Consider the following 16,583-nt stretch of genomic DNA (forward strand, 5'->3'; position numbering starts at 1 on the left):
GTGTACAGAAATTTGATGGGATCTAGACCGTCCGTTCAGAAATCTCTTAGGTTCAATGGCTGGAAAGGGTGCATGAACCAGGGGCGTCTTGTTACGGCTGTTCTCATTGGACTGTCACCGTCCAGAAGATTCTACGGAGACAAAGCTAAAGGAAATTCAAAGACTTTAACTTTTGTCTTCGTCGGACAACACGCAAATTAGGATTGGGGAAAAGACGTAAAAGGACACCACGAATGGGCCATGTTCCTTTTTGGTTCACGTGATGGAATTGTTGAAGGAAGTGTTCGGAAGTTGCTAAAATAGGAAAGTTAGCTGAAGAAAATGACGGGTTACAAATGTATAAATCTACTTATATAATGAAAAATGTTTTTTCTTTTCTCGAGATATTTACATGTAGATGTAAATGAAGAGATACATCACAGATGTCCGCTTTTATTTACAATAACTTAAAATTAAACTCCGAATATTTTTCAAAACCATCAAATAAAAATAAATTGGCATGCTATTTTAAAAAATATATAAATTATTTTAAAAAATTGAAATAAATCTTCAATCTTTTATTATATTTAATCAAATTTTTATATTTTTATTTTAAATCAAATAAATCTTTATAGTTAATAAATTATTAACTAGCATTATTGAAAATGTCACATATCATCTTTTATTCACATAACATTAATATAAATAATAAAAAATATAATATAATCATGTCATCTGTCATATCAACATTCACTATAAAATGTTATTATACTATATCAACATTATATTGTATAAAATAATAAATACTATTTTAATTAATAATAATTAATTAATTATAAATTATAAGAATTTATTAAATTTAAAATAAAAATAAAAAAGTTATTAAATATGATAAAATAATAAAAAATTATTTAAAATTTTTAAAATAATTTAATAACTTATTTAAATATTATATCATATAAATTTTGTCTACATGTGATCCAATATCAAATCATAATCGTTACTTTATCTTCTTAGCCATAAAATTTTAACGGCTAGAGAAGCACAAGTGAAATTAAGATTAAATGCCTCGATGACACTTTGGAGCATCTTTTCCGTCAAGTTGCCAAAATCAAGCCTTGTAGTTGTTGCCAAGTTGAAACGAATAGAATTGTCTTGCGTCGTCTTGGTTTGTGGTTAAATTTTGCCCATCAAATTGTCAAATTGCATACTTATTTGTCACAGTTGGAGACTCAAGCTTCGATCCTCCATGTTTTCTGACCAGTGGAGTGGAATTTGGGCGCTGACACATTTCCCGTGCCCATGTATAAAAATTTTCTCCTTTGGGCTGAGATAGGACGCCCAGCCAGGGCCGGCGAGCTTGTACACAACAGACATGATCAAACACGTTGGTGCCCAATGTGTTCCACCAGGCCCGTTCTGGCCGAATCAGTAGGCAAGAATTCATGACCAGGCCGGCTGCCCTGCTCATTATAAGTTCCAACTCAAAACTTTGATTGAATTGTCAAATGGTAAGTTAAACTGCTAACTTGGATGATAGGTTTAGTTCGCGAATTAAAATAAAAATATTATTATGCATGTAGTTTAATTGATAATAAATAAAATAAAAATTATTATTATAATTTATTACAATATTTACTTAGTAAAAATAATTTTAAAATGATAAAAAATAGAAGATAAAAAGATAAATTTATCTTTTATTATAATATATTTTTTAAAATATTTTAAATTATTAATTATTAATTTTTATTTATAATTTAAATATCATTATAATTAAAAGTATTAATAATTTTAATTAATTTTTAATTTTAAAAATATTATTTTAATAATATATAATTAAAATTTTTATTTTTTTATTTTTTAAGTTTCTTTTATTCTCTTTTGACCCACCATTGAAGATGTGACCAATGTAACGGTGCGTCGATCTGGCATTTTTTATGGCCAAGCCTAGCTACTAGGGCATTAGATCAACATTTCTTGGTGGTCGAATTTGACCACTAAGGCATTAGACTGGCACTCAAATGGTTGAATCTGGCCATGGAGTATCAGATCTAATTAAAAAGCACTTGATGCTTAGATTTGACACTGTTCGTAATCAAATTTGATCGTAGATGCCAAATTTAGCATTTTCTCAATTAGATTTGGATGAAGAGTTCTAGATTTGGTCCTAAAATTGCCTCTGTCGGTGTCGCAACCCTATGATGGTGGGTGAAAGATTAAAAAAAAATAAGGAGAAAGGTAGAAATTGAAATGGGGAGAGAATCGGAAGAGAGAGAAAAAAACAATATTTTTATATAAGTAAGATTGTAATTTTTCAAACTTGTAAAGGGTATTTTAATTTTATCGTTTTTAAATATCATAAGGGTTGATATTAGCTATTAATTGATTTTATGTGATTTTGAAGAATAGAGGTTTCAAAGAAATGACTATTCCTTGAAATATTTGGCAATCAAACGGACAAACAAATATTTCTTAAAAATAGAACCTTTCCTCCAACCAAATATGCAGAGTATATAACCAAATAAATTAGATTTTGTATAATCATATTCGTGTTATAATTGTAATAACTTATTAATGGTACCAAACTATTTGTATCTTATTTGGATTAACAATTTTAATTTATATATGATAAGTTTATGCATATTTTATTAATTGTATAAATAAATTAACTCTTACTAGTACTCAATATAATTAACTAACTTAAATCCATTTATAGGATTTTTTATATTAATGTATATAATATATTTAAATTTGTTAATTGCATTCAAATAAATTAATTGTGTCGTGTATAAAAAATTTATTTTTTCTTTTTGAACGAATGTTATTTTATTTATTAAATTTTTTAATTTAGTTAACAAATAATAAAATTAGCGTATTTAGTAAAATATTATTTATTATCAATTTTTACAGTTTGTAAATAAATTAAAAAAATAATAAAATTACACCTATTAAAAAATAATAAATTGAATCCCATAAATTTAGACAACATTTCCATATTAAAATAAATAAAATAGCTTAGCGCGGTGACTTTGTTGTCTGCATATCAAAAACCAAGAACGTACCTGACAATTCCATCGGCGAGAGAGTGGGCTGCTGCACTCACCACATGGAAGCTGTCACGGTATCTGACAATTCCGTTGAGCTGGAAGCTAAGCGCAAAGAGGACTCCTCTTGGCACCCGTGTCGAGTTTCTCTCAGGTCAGTCCCCCTAGTTTTTTTTTTTTTTTTGCTCTGGCCCCATTTCTTTCTTCTTTGTTGTTCCCATGGAGCTGTCCTTTTTCACCATTTTTGGGCAACATTTGTCTCTCAGTTATCAAATTTTCGTGTTCCATTTTGAGAAACAATCATGGGTTGTTTTGTGAATAGTGGGTTGATAATTTCCCGACTTGAAGATATTAGTGATCATTGGTTTTTATTTCATTCATTCAATCAGAAAGGAAAAGAAAAAACAAAGAAAAAAAGAGACAAGATTTCTCCTAATACAATTATTCAAATGTTGCAGGACAATCTAGCCAAAGGGCTTTAAGCTTGTGTTTTGAATTGGCTTTTGTGCTTAAAAAATGGGTTGCATTGATGATCGTATGAGTAATTTGTTTGGATCCCTTTTAGAACTATGATTCAATATTGAAATGTTTAGGTTCATATGGTTGATATCTTTGCTTTTTACTATTTGTTTTTATTTTTCTATTTATTCATTTTATTGCAAAAAAAAAAAAAGCGAGAAAGTATAAACCCAATGGAGCTTAATGATTAAGTATGACTTCTGATTTCATGCACAGCTCTTCTGGAGATAGTCTGATAGTAAATTTCGGAAGACAGGAGTTGGACGATATGCTTTTGCAGAAGGAAGAAGTTCTTATGCATCTTCGCTTTCGTTCTATGCCTCTTCAAGTTGATGACTGTTTCCACATTGACGAAGGTGAACGTGTTCTTGCCGACCGCAAGTCACAATTCAAGATCCTCTTCCATGATGCTGTGGTGGTAAAGGTCCACTTCCGTCTTCACCTAACTAATAAATCTGCAAGACAAGTATCAGGGTCCTCAATGATGAAGCAAAGTAGCATTCTCATGTGCTTTAATATATTCATTCGGTATTAAGATTATATCCATGATTGTCAATTGAAGTAACATCACTATATTTGTTTGTAGAGATAAGTAGCATGTAGCTATATTATTCGAAAGGCCAGGTGCTATGATGAGTTTACTTTTCTATGTGGTGTGAAACGTCAAACTTTGGTCTAGATGATAATGAAAAGATGATGGCTGATATATGAAGCCCAGGTCTCAAAACTTATAGTGTAAATGTTGGTGAAAATCTCATTAAACTTGTGGAGGATTAGAAATCAGCTATGGTATCTGATATGTCTTTTCCACAGTTTAAAAAAATGATATACTTGGTTTAACCATGGTGTCCTTTGAATAGTGTACTTTAATCTGGTTCGATTGAGGTTTAAGTTTATATTATGTGAGTTGCCTTTAGCACATCTAAACTGTTATGCTTGTTCATTTCTTATCCCAATTTTCATTATTTGCAGGTGGACAGAGTACGACACTCAAAAAGGGGCTGTAGATGCACTTTCATGATCAAATGGCTCGATCAAGACCTTGAAGGACAAACCTTTACCTTGCCATCAAGCTCGATCATGAAACTTGCAACCAAAAGTATCAGTGCCCATCCAATCATCAAGAAACTCTTAAAACCAGAAAAACATAGAGGTTTATCATATTCTTCTCCTTTATTGACCATTCTTGAGGGAACCGATTCTGAAATAGACCTTAATAAGTTGCTACAAAAGCAAATAGAACAGATTAGCAATTTAGCTGATGCATCTAAGAAAGATTTTCTAGAGGATATTCCGTGGAGAAACAAAGGTAAGCATCCTTGCCATTGACATTATCTGAAGATATTGATGTGGGGCTTTTCACCAATTTGTTTTACATTAAACATGGTCCATGCAAATAATTATGACTGGGTTCATCTGTGTGCTTTGGTTTTTTACTTTTGCTTTCAGCATAGTTTACCTGACATGCTGAACCTTATCATTTATTTTTACTTGTCCTTGGCAATGAACTGAGACATGGCTCTATCTGTTAATATTCTGGTTGACTTTTACTGTCCAAAGTACATCTGACTTTTGTCTGTTTCTTTACTGATTGTAAATTTCATTTTTTTTGGTAAGGGAATTGGCGATTCTGTCTCAATGGCTCTCACCTTTCCTATTTCCATCCTTCCTCTGAAACCCCCCACCCTCTCAACTCTGCCACCAATCTCCCTTCAGTTCCCCCACTAAACCCAAAACCAAGACCAACCCAATCCCTGAAAATGGCCAAAATAAAGACAATTCTGCCTTAAGACCAATATTTTGCTAGCATTTGATAAGTGCTATTTATGTCTTTTTGCATCTGATGATTTTAGTGGTTTCTGTCTCTGGTATAATGAGCATTTTATGCTGATATAAGAGCTGTTAATGTTATAAGTGCTCATGTCCAGTATTTATTCTACACAGTGAGTTCCATATGCTACAGCTCACAATAAGTCAATGTCTTATATCTTTTTGCAAGTAGTTAATGTGACCCTGTCACTAATTCAGGTGTTAACAAGGGACAATCACCTCACAAACCTGCCGCTGAATCCAATGCATGTGTTCCAGCTGTTGCTGATCACCATAATCATTTGAAGAGAACAACTCGGAGTACAAGGAAACTGCAAATAAATATAGAAGCCAAGAATCAATCAGGCCATACTATATCCATGAAAGAAGCTTTCATACAAAGTAGGTCTCATCTAAGCCCTCTTGCTTCACGTGCAGCTCTAGCATCATCCCTGTTAACTGCTAAGAAGTGTCTTGATATGGATCTTAGTTCCTCTATGACTGCGAGCATGTTTATGAAGGGTAAAGATTCCTCAGATGTATTGGCTGTTTCCATTCCACTTGTTTCAGAAGCTTCCCATGCGATATCACCACACATTTCAACCCAAGGGGATGCTTCATGCGAGCCTCAACCTACTAAACCTTCCTCTTGTATACCAACTAAGGGTTGGGAAAATGAAAATAAGACCTCAGATGAAATTAACTGTAATGCTGAACAGAGGACCTATTCTCCTGTAAAAATTACTGCTGAAAGTGTTACCTCAGGAGTTGCTACCTCTACTGCTGAGCTTCCAATTTCTAGAGCTAAAAAGTCCTTGGTACATGCAAATTTTAACGCAAGCTCTACAGCTCCTATAAGACTAACTCGCTCAGCAACACGGAAAGGGGCTGTGATTCCAAACAATTGTGTCCAGGTGAAGATCTGCATTAATGACACAAAGAGAAGGATGCCTGGGAATAAAAACCAGTTAAGTCGTTCAGCAGTTTTCCAGGGAAATGAAAATTTGGCCAATGAAGAGGAGAACAACTCAACTCATATTATAGATTCAGATTCATCTGAAGGAAACATTGCTGCTCCTGATCAGAGCAATGTGGCTACAACGAAAAGCACATCAGAAAAGATGAAAGCTGCCCTTACACCATGTAATCCTGAGATTCATATCCTTACCAAGGAAGGCAATAAAAGCTGGGTTGTACACATGTTGTGTTAGTTGTTAGACATGTCTATTTAAGAAAAGCCTGTAACTGCAATACTTACTGTTTGTTATTTTGTTGGTTTATAAGTAATTTGCTTAGCGAATATTTTCTTAATTTAAACCCTTGAAATGATTCTAATGCTGTGGAATATATTGCAGGCAAAGATATGGACAGTGGTAGGAGTAATCAAGGCCAGAAGAGAAAAGCAGTTCATCATATTAAGCAAGACCGGCGATTTTCTCCTCGAAATTTTCTACCTCGCACTCGCTCTCATAATAAGGCCCAGCCTCGGAAGTATAGAGGAGCCATTAGTAGTTAATACTTACAGAACTTATATTTCTAGCTCCAAGTGTAGCAGACATCAACTCTCTAGTAGAAGTTAATTGCTCTATAGATTGTAAAGAAGGTTGAGAATAATATGAAGATGCTGCAGACTAGCTTGCTTGTTAAATGATTCTGAGTTGCTTCCCTATGAAGTGAATCTGCTATCTTTTGAACTAAGCAATGTGTTTATTCTTTTCCATTTTCATTTTTGGTGTGTGATGCTGAATTGTTTAATGGTTAAGTTCACAGCAGACTGGAGGGTCTGTGCAGAGTAAAAGTCCTGAATCCCACTTTCATCAGTATATTGCTGTAAGATTGTTTTTGTGTTTCCTATGTTATTAGATGCAGTGAAGAAGGATATGTTTGCAACTAAAAAGGGCTCAATCAATGATTAATTTTAAGTACATCAAAATTTCCTGCAGCAAATTTGAGGCTGAACTTCCAAGTGATGTACGTGCTATATTTAATAATGCGTACACATTTTGCTTCCCTGGTTTCCCCTCCTTAAGGGCGAGGGAGCTCCGGCAACCATATAGCTTCTTCTTCTTCTTTTTTCAACTATTGTCAACAACTTCAATACGTAGAACCTAAAGTGGATGAGGGAAGTTCATTAGTTTCTAGAGGGTGTAACATGTTCCTCGAAATACTTTCATATTCACAAACATTCAAGTATGCATGCATGTATAAAGGACATAAACAATGCCAAAGAAATGTGAGAAAATGGAACCATAGTATTGAAAGGAATTTGATCCCATCAACAAACAGAAGATTGATTAGACATTTGGTCTTCTTTCTTGTTTTGCTTCAGTCCACGGAAGTCACGATGTTAGGGAAATAAATATTTTCCTGCTTTTTCACTGGTTATGGCGGTCGGGATGAAATGATATTTCAGATTTTTTTTTTCTTTCTGCAATTTTCCACACTGATGGGGGACGATCAGCAATCTGTCGCCAACCAGGAAAGTGGTTGGTTTAGCATCTTCCAGGGTATTCTGCTTAAACCTTTTCCCAGTCCGCAACAAGTGCCACCATTTGCATACATGGAAGGCAAAGAGGAACTTATTCCAAATGCAAGTGCTTTGGCATTTCTTCTCTTCTCATTGATCAGAATCATCATCTTTTAGAATTTGCCAAGCCACCCTTTCACCCTAAAAGTCTAGGTACATCAAATTAACATCAACGTTTTGCATTTGTTATGAGTCATGCATTCTCCTTGGTTGATCTTTCCAAAGAACTTAACGAAAAAGTTTGTAGTCGTTGCTCAGAAGGAAGTGTTCCTGAAACGTGGGATTTGGGAATATAAGGACAAACAAAAGCAACGGGGGACAATATTCCAGATTCTCTCATTCGTGCTAAAAGCTACAAGGCCAACAGGGAGATAGTCACAGAAGCATCAAATTCATATGTGATGACGATTAACAGCAAAGGTTTCCCTTAATGATCACATAATCCCATTAGCATCACCATAGTTTGCTTAAACTGACATTCGATTTTGTCATTTGCCATGTTAGAATTGCAATTTTTAAAAGTTTATCAGAACTTTTTGAAATGTTTTTCAAAGTAATTTTCATAATTGTTGGGATTGTTGGAAATTCTAGTCCATGCGGCCAATTGAACTAAAACCGTTAACTGGTTGGAATTAATACTTTAAAAAGACAAAAAATGTGCAATCAATCACCTCATGGATCATGATCAGCAAAGAGAGAAATCCCACTACCTTGGGAATGTTCACTCGATATAGACACGGCTGTTAATCCTTATTAATCTTCCAGGCTTCAAAGTTAGTACCATTGAGCAGGCTCTTCCTTTAAGAAATCTCCAGTGTGCCCTTTTTTTTTATTATGCAAAACCTCCTGCCTACTGATCTTGATTCTTGACACACATAGCTTCACGTACAGAAACACAATAACTTTTACTTTTGCCACTCAATTCAAGGCCTGCTGCAAGAAACCAACATGGATACTCCCAAAGCTCTGTGGCGTGTACGCCTAGGATCTGCGTTCCGGACTGTGCTAGCCTGCACAATAGTGGGTTGCACCACCCTCTACGGGCCAGAACCTGTCCGGCGTTTCTTAACATTTCCCGCCTTTTCCTATGTGACAACTATCTTAATTGTCTCAGATGCTACACTTGGTGATGCCCTGAGAGGTTGCTGGCATGTTTTATACGCAAGCATTCAAGTACTGCTCCCTTCTATGCTCAGCCTCTGGTTGATCGGACCAGCCAGGTTCAGCCATGGACTAGCTGCTATGGCTGTTGCACTTAGTTCTTTCGCGATTGCGTTGCCTGATTCCACACATTTGATGGCTAAGAGGATTGCCTTCGGGCAGACTGTGATTGTTTATGTAGGTGCAGTCATTCAAGGAGCAGAAACTAGAGTCTTGATGCACCCAATTCATGTGGCGTCGAGCACAGCTCTTGGTGCCTTGGCTTCTGTTTTGGCAATGTTGTTTCCATACCCTCACTTAGCCTACATCGAGGCAAGTAGCTAATTAAGCTGATTCATGAATCATGAATGCTTTGCTTTGTTTTGCATGCTACATATCTTGGTTCATTAGATTTTGTTTTTCCGACAACTATAAGCTTGGCCCTGCATCCATCTTCATCAATATTAATGTTCTTGCCATAATCATAACCGAATATAGGGAAAAACAAAGCTCACTATTCAGGATCACCTTTCATGGTTCTTCTCAGCCTAGTGCAGCAAGAATACTTAACAAAGCGAACGAATAAATTAACAGTGCTGCCATGAAAATATGATATGAAAAAGCTCATGGACCTCAAACCCTCTGGGCCTCATGAGAGAAAAAGGAATTAAGAGAGAGAAGAAAAAAAAATTGATGAGAAATCATTTTGTGAGAGACAAACGAGTGTTAGTGTCAGTATTAGTGAGAGTACAGATTGCGTAATATTATTGAAGGAACAGGACAAGTGGCACCCATTTGGCTTTGGAGATTTTCATTCCTTGGGGTCCATTCAGTATCCAAAATTCTCCTTTCATATTTATTGAGGGGTTGATAGGCCAATTTTGGTGATTTGATTGATTCCTTTTAATGGGTTTAGAGTGATTGGGGTGACTTGAATGATTTTGGGCCATACATGGAGAGTGAACAGGCCACTGTCATGATATGATTCTGTTAATATCTTTTCTTTGTTAAAGGGTAAATCTAAAAGCTTGATATTTCATGAGGTGTGAGAATAATAAAAATTTTTTTTCCTTGTTTATTATCTTGTTTGGTGTTATTTTATTTTATAATTTTACAATACGTATCCCTTAAAACATGATCAATTAAAAATTAAAAACTTTAGTCTTACATTAAACTTTAATGATAGCAACAAACAATTTTACAATAAGAGTGACATTAATATAAAAATTTATTAAATATGTAATGTAAAATTATGAAAGAGACAATAAACGAGATAAAAGATTTTACCCGCGTAAATATGGAAGTAAAAATAAAAGAATAAAGCTATGAAGCATTTGATTCAGAATAATGCTTATATCTGCATTCTTTCCATTCTAGTATTGTTTGATTACATATTGCTTCAATGGTATCATGCACTTTATGCTCCAAGTTGAACTGATAATTTAATTCTCAAACGTCTTCCACTCCATTTGATAATTTACTACCTTGGTTCACTCGATTTAGACCCGGCTGTAAATCCTTATTAATCTTCCAGGCTGTGAAACCAGTACCATTGAGCAGGCTTGTCCTTTAAGAAACCTGCACTGCAGTGTGCCTTTTTTTTTTCTTTTGCAAAGCCTCTTGCTATGATCTTGATTCTTGATACGCCTAGCTTCGTGTACAGAAACACAATTACTCTGCCAAACTGAAAACCAAAGTCATTTCTTTTGCCACCCAATTCAAAGCCCGCTGCTTGAAAATGAGTTGCGAATGAAAACCAAACTCCGCCAAACTGAAAACAACATGGGTACTCCCCAAGCTCTGTGGCGTGCACGCATAGGTTCTGCTTTCCGGACTGTGCTAGCCTGCATCATAGTGGGTTGCACCACCCTCTACGGGCCAGAACCTGTCCGGCGTTTCTTAACATTTCCCGCCTTTTCCTACGTGACAACTATCTTAATTGCCCCGGATACTACGCTTGGTGATGCCCTGAGAGGTTGCTGGCATGTTTTATTTGCCAGCATTCAAGTCATGCTCCCTTCTATGCTCAGCCTCTGGTTGATAGGACCAGCCAGGTTCAGCCGTGGACTAGCTGCTATGGCTGTTGCACTTAGTTCTTTCGCGATTGCGTTGCCTGATTCCACACATTTGATGGCGAAGAGGATTGCCTTTGGGCAGACTGTGATTGTTTATGTAGGTGCAGTCATTCAAGGAGCAGAAACTGGAGTCTTAATGCACCCAATTCATGTGGCGTCGAACTCAGCTCTTGGTGCCTTGGCTTCTGTTTTGGCAATGTTGTTTCCATACCCTCACCTACCCTACCTCGAGGCAAGTAGCTAATTAAGCTGATTCATGAATCATGAATGCTTTGCTTTGTTTTGCATGCTACATATCTCGATCGGTTCATTAGATTTTGTTTTTCCGACAGCTAGAAGCTTGGCCCTGCATCCATCTTCATCAATATTTATGTTCTTGCCATAAGCATAACCGAATATAAGGCAAAATAAAGCTCACTATTCAGGATCACATTTTATGGTTCTTCTCACCCTAGTGCAGCAAGAATACTTGACAGAGAGAACGAATAAATGAACAGTGCTACCGTGAAAAAATGAAATGACAAAGCTCATGGACGTCAAACCATCTCGGCCTTGGGGCCCTGCAGTACCCAATATTTTCCTTTCACATATATTGAGGGGTTTTTTTTTAAAGTTGTTGTTCATTTCAAAGCAGAGGGAGCCAAAGGAACTCCTCTGGGAACAGTACATACTTGATTAAAGTCTGTTACTCACCAATTTGGGGGTAACAGACCTTAATCATCACATGCCCCATTCGCCAAGGCCTGAAAACAAGTAGAACTCAAGCACACAAGCCTACCATACACCTCCCAGAACAAAACAACAAGCCCTACCTAAACCCTTCCAAACGTCAAACAAAAGTAAATCCCACCACCCTCACAACAAAAAGAGCAGGGTCGTAAACTGTACACAACCTTCCAAGTCCACACCTACCTAACAGCCAAACAAAACTATGGAGTAGCCATACTGTGCTAGCCTACCTCCTAAAAGCCCAGATCCTGCAGGTTTTTGCATCAAAAAAGAACCCCTGATTCATTAATATTCACAATCTGTGGTTGCCCTTCAAAAGAGAATCCATCGTTATCATCTGTACATCACAGAGGTTAGAATCCATCACTCAGCCCCAAATCACAAAAGGCATAAACATTCACTGTCACCGTAGCCTCTTAAAGGTCAAAAGCAAGCAACTCCACTCACGAAACCTCTCGTTGAAACGCAAGACTAAAGGTACAGACCTTTCCAGGTATCCAAACACAAACAGAGAAACATCACCCTTCATGGCAACACACAAGACCACCGGACTCTACCACGAAACAGACATCTAATGACCCATACACCATCATTAATCGTAGATATTCAACAAGTCAACCTGACGTTGCACACCTCCCTTTGTCACACTATCAGCAATTTGATTAGTTTATCTGTAGATGTGTTTGACATCCCATTTCTTTTCCTCCTTTTTTAGTCTTTCAATGTGCAGAATCCACTTCCTAAGCCTGCGGGGAGCTTCAGAAGGCTTGTTAGTCCATTTGACAGCATTTTTTGAATCACTTTCAATAATCAAGGAATATGTGGCAACCAATTTTGAACCTGCGAAAGTCAGGAACGCCTTCCTAATTGCTCTGACTTCTGCTAGCATCTTCCACCCCTATAGCTTTAGAAAAGACAATTTTGGTGTTTCCTTCCTCGTCTCTCATGATGCCCCCAATTCCTACCTTCGCAGGGCACCCTGGAGCTGCCCCATCCACATTGTATTTCACCTCTCCTTTGCGTGGTTTGCTCCATTCCTCAACGATTCTGGTTCTCATCCTTCTCTTAATTACCGTGCCTTCAGCTGGATATCTTTAAGTATCAAGTACCACACCATATTCGTGGGGCCACTTAGCTTGAGCCCATGTGGCGACTCTGCTTAAGAAGATCAAAAACCTGATCGACATTCCAGGTGACTCTTCCAAAGACCGTGTCGTTTCTGTACAACCACACAGACCACAAAATAGCATAAAAGGCCATGCACCAGATTTTGAGCTCACTTTTCCCCACAGAACCAGCATTTCAAGTATTAAACGAGCTGATTAAATCCTTTGGGACAACCCAAGCAACCCCCCACTCTTTACACCATCTCATCCACACATGCCAAACCTCAGAACAATGGAGGAACAGGTGTCTCACCGACTCCGGTTCACTCTTGCAGAGCCCACACACGACTCCCTCCTGGTTGATTAAGTTCCTTTCCAGAAGCTCCTGCTTGACGGCAACCCTCTCGTGTAGTACCTGCCAACAAAAGATCTCAATACGATGGGGCACCAAGTTTTTCCAGATATTGAGGGGTTAATAGGCCAAATTTGGTGATTTGATTGACTCTTTTTAATGGATTAAGAATGATTTGGTAATTTGATTGATTTTAGGTCATTTATGGGGAGTGAATAGCCCCGTATATGAGATGATGATTCCTTGTTAAAATTAAGAGAGTGTAAGCTAAGTAGATAAAAAGTTAAATTAATATAAGAAGTTTATTAGATAAGTAATGTAAAATTACGAAAAAAACATCAAATGAGACAGAAGATTTTTTCATGTAAATATTAAAAAGAAAAAAAAGAAATGATTCTGAATAATGCTTATATCTAAGTTCTTTCCATTCTAGTATTGTTTTATTGCATTTCGCTTTAATGGTATCATGAACTTTATGCTCAAAGTTGAACTAATAATTTAATATTCTCAAACGTCTCCCACTCCCTTTGATAACAGGCCTTATGGCATGTTGGCAAGTGGCGACAATAGGAATTTAGTCTGATATCTAACATGGGATTAGGCCCCAACTATTCTTGAATCTTATTAGTGATAATACTTGATGTTGCCTTTGGATATTCGATCTCCACTGGCCAGTAAATCAAACTCCAAATTAAGCCTGTCGATACCTGTGATCTAGTCATCATGGAGCCTTTCAGAACTGGGGTTTGGGTTTACGGGTTACAGCAAGTCTTTTGGTTCAATCAGGGTATCTAATTTAACTGATAAAGGCTTTTCAACGATTGTACAAAAGATGTTGGCTGTCTTCAGGAATGAGGATATCAAGATTTAGTGATTTAAAAGAAGGGAAAAAAGTGCATACAGTAGCTTGACTCGTGGCCAAGCTGGTTGCTAATATTATGCCTGTACAGGTCAGAAAGACATCCAGATCTTATGCAGAAAATGCTTCAAACAGGCTAAATCTCTTAGTGGAAGCTTTCTGTGCACGAGACAACGTCGCAGCACTTGATTTAATCGCAGAAGCAAGGTCATTTTCTAAAACAGGAGCCAAGCTTCTTCGAAGTATCAAAGGCAAACATGTAAGCTAATGTCTGAACTTTTGCTTAAGAGTTTGAGTTTCCGTCTGCCGAGTAGGTCAATGAGGTGTTTTCTGTTAACAGGAAGGCATGCTTTGGGAGAAACCTCGGTTCAGATTCTTGAAACCTAAGCGCTCGGACCCTGGAGAGAAATTACAAGAGATGGAAATGCCAATTCGAGGGATGGAAGTGGCCTTATCTACTTGCATCTCCTTCCCCGTCAGAATGTTGGATGAAGAGCTCCAAGGTGTTCTACAAATTTCAAAGAAACAGATAGCTCTAAAACTTGAACAAGCCAAGTGTTCCGTGCCTTTCGATGCAGCAACAGCTCCGGAGACGAAAGGAGAATACACAGACAGGTCTTCCTGGACCCAGAAAGCCATTTCAACATCACATGAAGATCTGTCACCCTTCTTCTTCTTGTACTGTATGGAACTCCTTCAGGATGGTCCTGAGTGCATTGTAGAGAATGAGGAAGGTAAAAGTAAAATACAAGAATCAAGTCAGCCAAAGAAGCAAGGAGAAAGTAGAGTGGAACTGATCTGGTGCAGCCTGCTGAGTTTCAGCAGGCTGCTAAGCAGTGAAAGATTGGTTTTTGCAATCAAGTGCTCACTTTCTCTAGGCCTTGCTGTGCTGCTTGGTTTGATATATAACAAAGAGAACGGATATTGGTCAGGACTAACCATTGCAATAAGTTTTGTAACAGGGCGACAACCAACATTTACAATGGCTAATGCCCGAGCACAGGGGACGGCAATGGGATCAGTATATGGAATTCTATGTTGCTTTATTTTCCAAAAGCTCGCGGATTTAAGGTTCTTCCTTCTACTTCCTTGGATCATTTTCACCAGTTTTCTGAGGCATAGTCGCATGTACGGCCAAGCTGGTGGGATTTCAGCGGTTATAGGGGCATTGCTAATCTTAGGAAGGAAAAATTATGGCACACCAAGCGAATTCGCAATTGCTAGAATCACAGAGGCTACCATTGGACTAATCTGTTTCATTACAGTGGAAATTCTCTTGCATCCAGCGAGATCTGCTACCCTAGCAAAAACAGAACTTTCAAGGACCATAGGAGCACTTCAGGATTGCTTTGAGGTAATAGGTCTTTATAACAGACAAAAGGAAATTTCGACGAAACAAAGAGAAAAGCTGAAGAAGCTGAAATATCATGTCGGTAAATTGGAGAATTTCATTGCAGAGGCTGAGTTGGAGCCTAATTTCTGGTTCCTACCTTTTCATTGCAGTTGCTACAATAAGCTTCTAAGGTCTCTATCCAAAATGGCAGATTTATTACCCTTTGCGATCCATCAAAGTGAATTTCTGTCACAAGCATCCCAGAGGTTGGGAATTCATTGGGAGGAGATCCAAGAACAGATTAACAATGATCTAGAACATCTCAGGGACAAAATTGGCTCTTTAGTGAAATGCCTGGATGAAGTGTTACTAATCAAATCCCTAGCAGAGCTTGAAAATGAGTTGCAAAAGGAAAATGCATCCCATGACCTCGAGTTGGGCAAATCAGCAAATGGAGATTTCTCTACCCGTTTGGGGCATGAAAGAAACAGCATCGCCGAGATTGTATGGCCTTCTCTTCAACGTATGATGGAAGTTGCCAATGAGACCGAGGGTAATGAAGTTGAAGAGAAGCTTAAGAGCCAAGTGCTTCTCTGCCTGTGCAGCCTAGGGTTCTGCATTAATAATATGAAGAGGGAAGCAATAGAAACAGAGGGAACAATTGGGGAACTACTGAAATGGGTGTATCCAGCAAGGCATGTAAATTTGCATGAACTGTTACCTAAGCTCAAATAACTAGGGAGTGGCTTTGCAGCAACCTAGCTACCCACAATCTTGTGTACAAAAAAAGCACTTGATCCTCAATTAATATCACCATAATGCAAAAGCATTTTTTTTTCTTTCTTTTCCCTCTGTTACTAGATAAGAGAGAGAGAGGGTTCTCATAATCTATTATGTATACATATCAAGCAGGATTCAGTGCAATTTACCAAATTCTTTAGGAATTATCTGTTTCCTTAAGGCTGTATTTGAAACAGCATGGACCAAATGATCAACAACCACCCTCCATTACAATGCCACCGCCACTTTCAGCTCCAAGACATTAGCTGCATTTCCAGCAAACTGCTGCCTCAAGTGCACTATATGTTTAAAGAAGTTGCCTAGGGAAGTC

General features: G+C 37.3%; 2 protein-coding genes across 5 annotated transcripts; both read left to right on the top strand.

The window, feature by feature from the left end:
* The first annotated feature begins 3,004 nt into the window (after positions 1-3,004).
* LOC18597782 (uncharacterized) lies at positions 3,005-7,071 on the top strand. Of its 4 annotated transcripts, none has more exons than XM_088806144.1 (5): positions 3,005-3,177; positions 3,759-3,966; positions 4,515-4,851; positions 5,571-6,557; positions 6,707-7,071. In XM_088806144.1, the coding sequence occupies exons 1-5, from the start codon at positions 3,086-3,088 to the stop codon at positions 6,865-6,867; spliced, it is 1,785 nt and encodes a 594-aa protein (XP_088662270.1). In that variant the 5' UTR covers positions 3,005-3,085; the 3' UTR covers positions 6,868-7,071. The 4 variants fall into 4 exon arrangements, with proteins under 4 accessions (XP_088662270.1, XP_007027055.3, XP_088662271.1 ...); XM_007026993.3 differs by having other exon boundaries at positions 5,571-6,541; XM_088806145.1 differs by having other exon boundaries at positions 5,571-6,494.
* Positions 7,072-8,762: 1,691 nt separating this feature from the next.
* LOC18597785 (uncharacterized) lies at positions 8,763-16,466 on the top strand. The gene is made up of 3 exons (XM_018120511.2): positions 8,763-9,351; positions 14,231-14,398; positions 14,480-16,466. The coding sequence occupies exons 1-3, from the start codon at positions 8,827-8,829 to the stop codon at positions 16,205-16,207; spliced, it is 2,421 nt and encodes an 806-aa protein (XP_017976000.2). The 5' UTR covers positions 8,763-8,826; the 3' UTR covers positions 16,208-16,466.
* Positions 16,467-16,583: the final 117 nt, after the last annotated feature.

Source organism: Theobroma cacao, chromosome 5 (assembly GCF_053813885.1).
Source record: "Theobroma cacao isolate CCN51 chromosome 5, ASM5381388v1, whole genome shotgun sequence".
In the NCBI taxonomy this organism is placed as follows: domain Eukaryota; kingdom Viridiplantae; phylum Streptophyta; class Magnoliopsida; order Malvales; family Malvaceae; genus Theobroma; species Theobroma cacao.

What these genes read in the sequence shown, in the direction of transcription:
- LOC18597782 (XM_007026993.3), top strand. Translation starts at nt 3,086, where the DNA reads ATGGAAGCTGTCACGGTATCTGACAATTCCGTTGAGCTGGAAGCTAAG. An exon ending in ATGATGCTGTGGTGGTAAAG is followed by an intron (nt 3,967 to 4,514) that starts GTCCACTTCCGT and finishes CATTATTTGCAG; the next exon opens with GTGGACAGAGTACGACACTC. An exon ending in AGGAAGGCAATAAAAGCTGG is followed by an intron (nt 6,542 to 6,706) that starts GTTGTACACATG and finishes AATATATTGCAG; the next exon opens with GCAAAGATATGGACAGTGGT.
- LOC18597785 (XM_018120511.2), top strand. Translation starts at nt 8,827, where the DNA reads ATGGATACTCCCAAAGCTCTGTGGCGTGTACGCCTAGGATCTGCGTTC. An exon ending in CTCACTTAGCCTACATCGAG is followed by an intron (nt 9,352 to 14,230) that starts GCAAGTAGCTAA and finishes ATGCCTGTACAG; the next exon opens with GTCAGAAAGACATCCAGATC. An exon ending in GAAGTATCAAAGGCAAACAT is followed by an intron (nt 14,399 to 14,479) that starts GTAAGCTAATGT and finishes TTCTGTTAACAG; the next exon opens with GAAGGCATGCTTTGGGAGAA.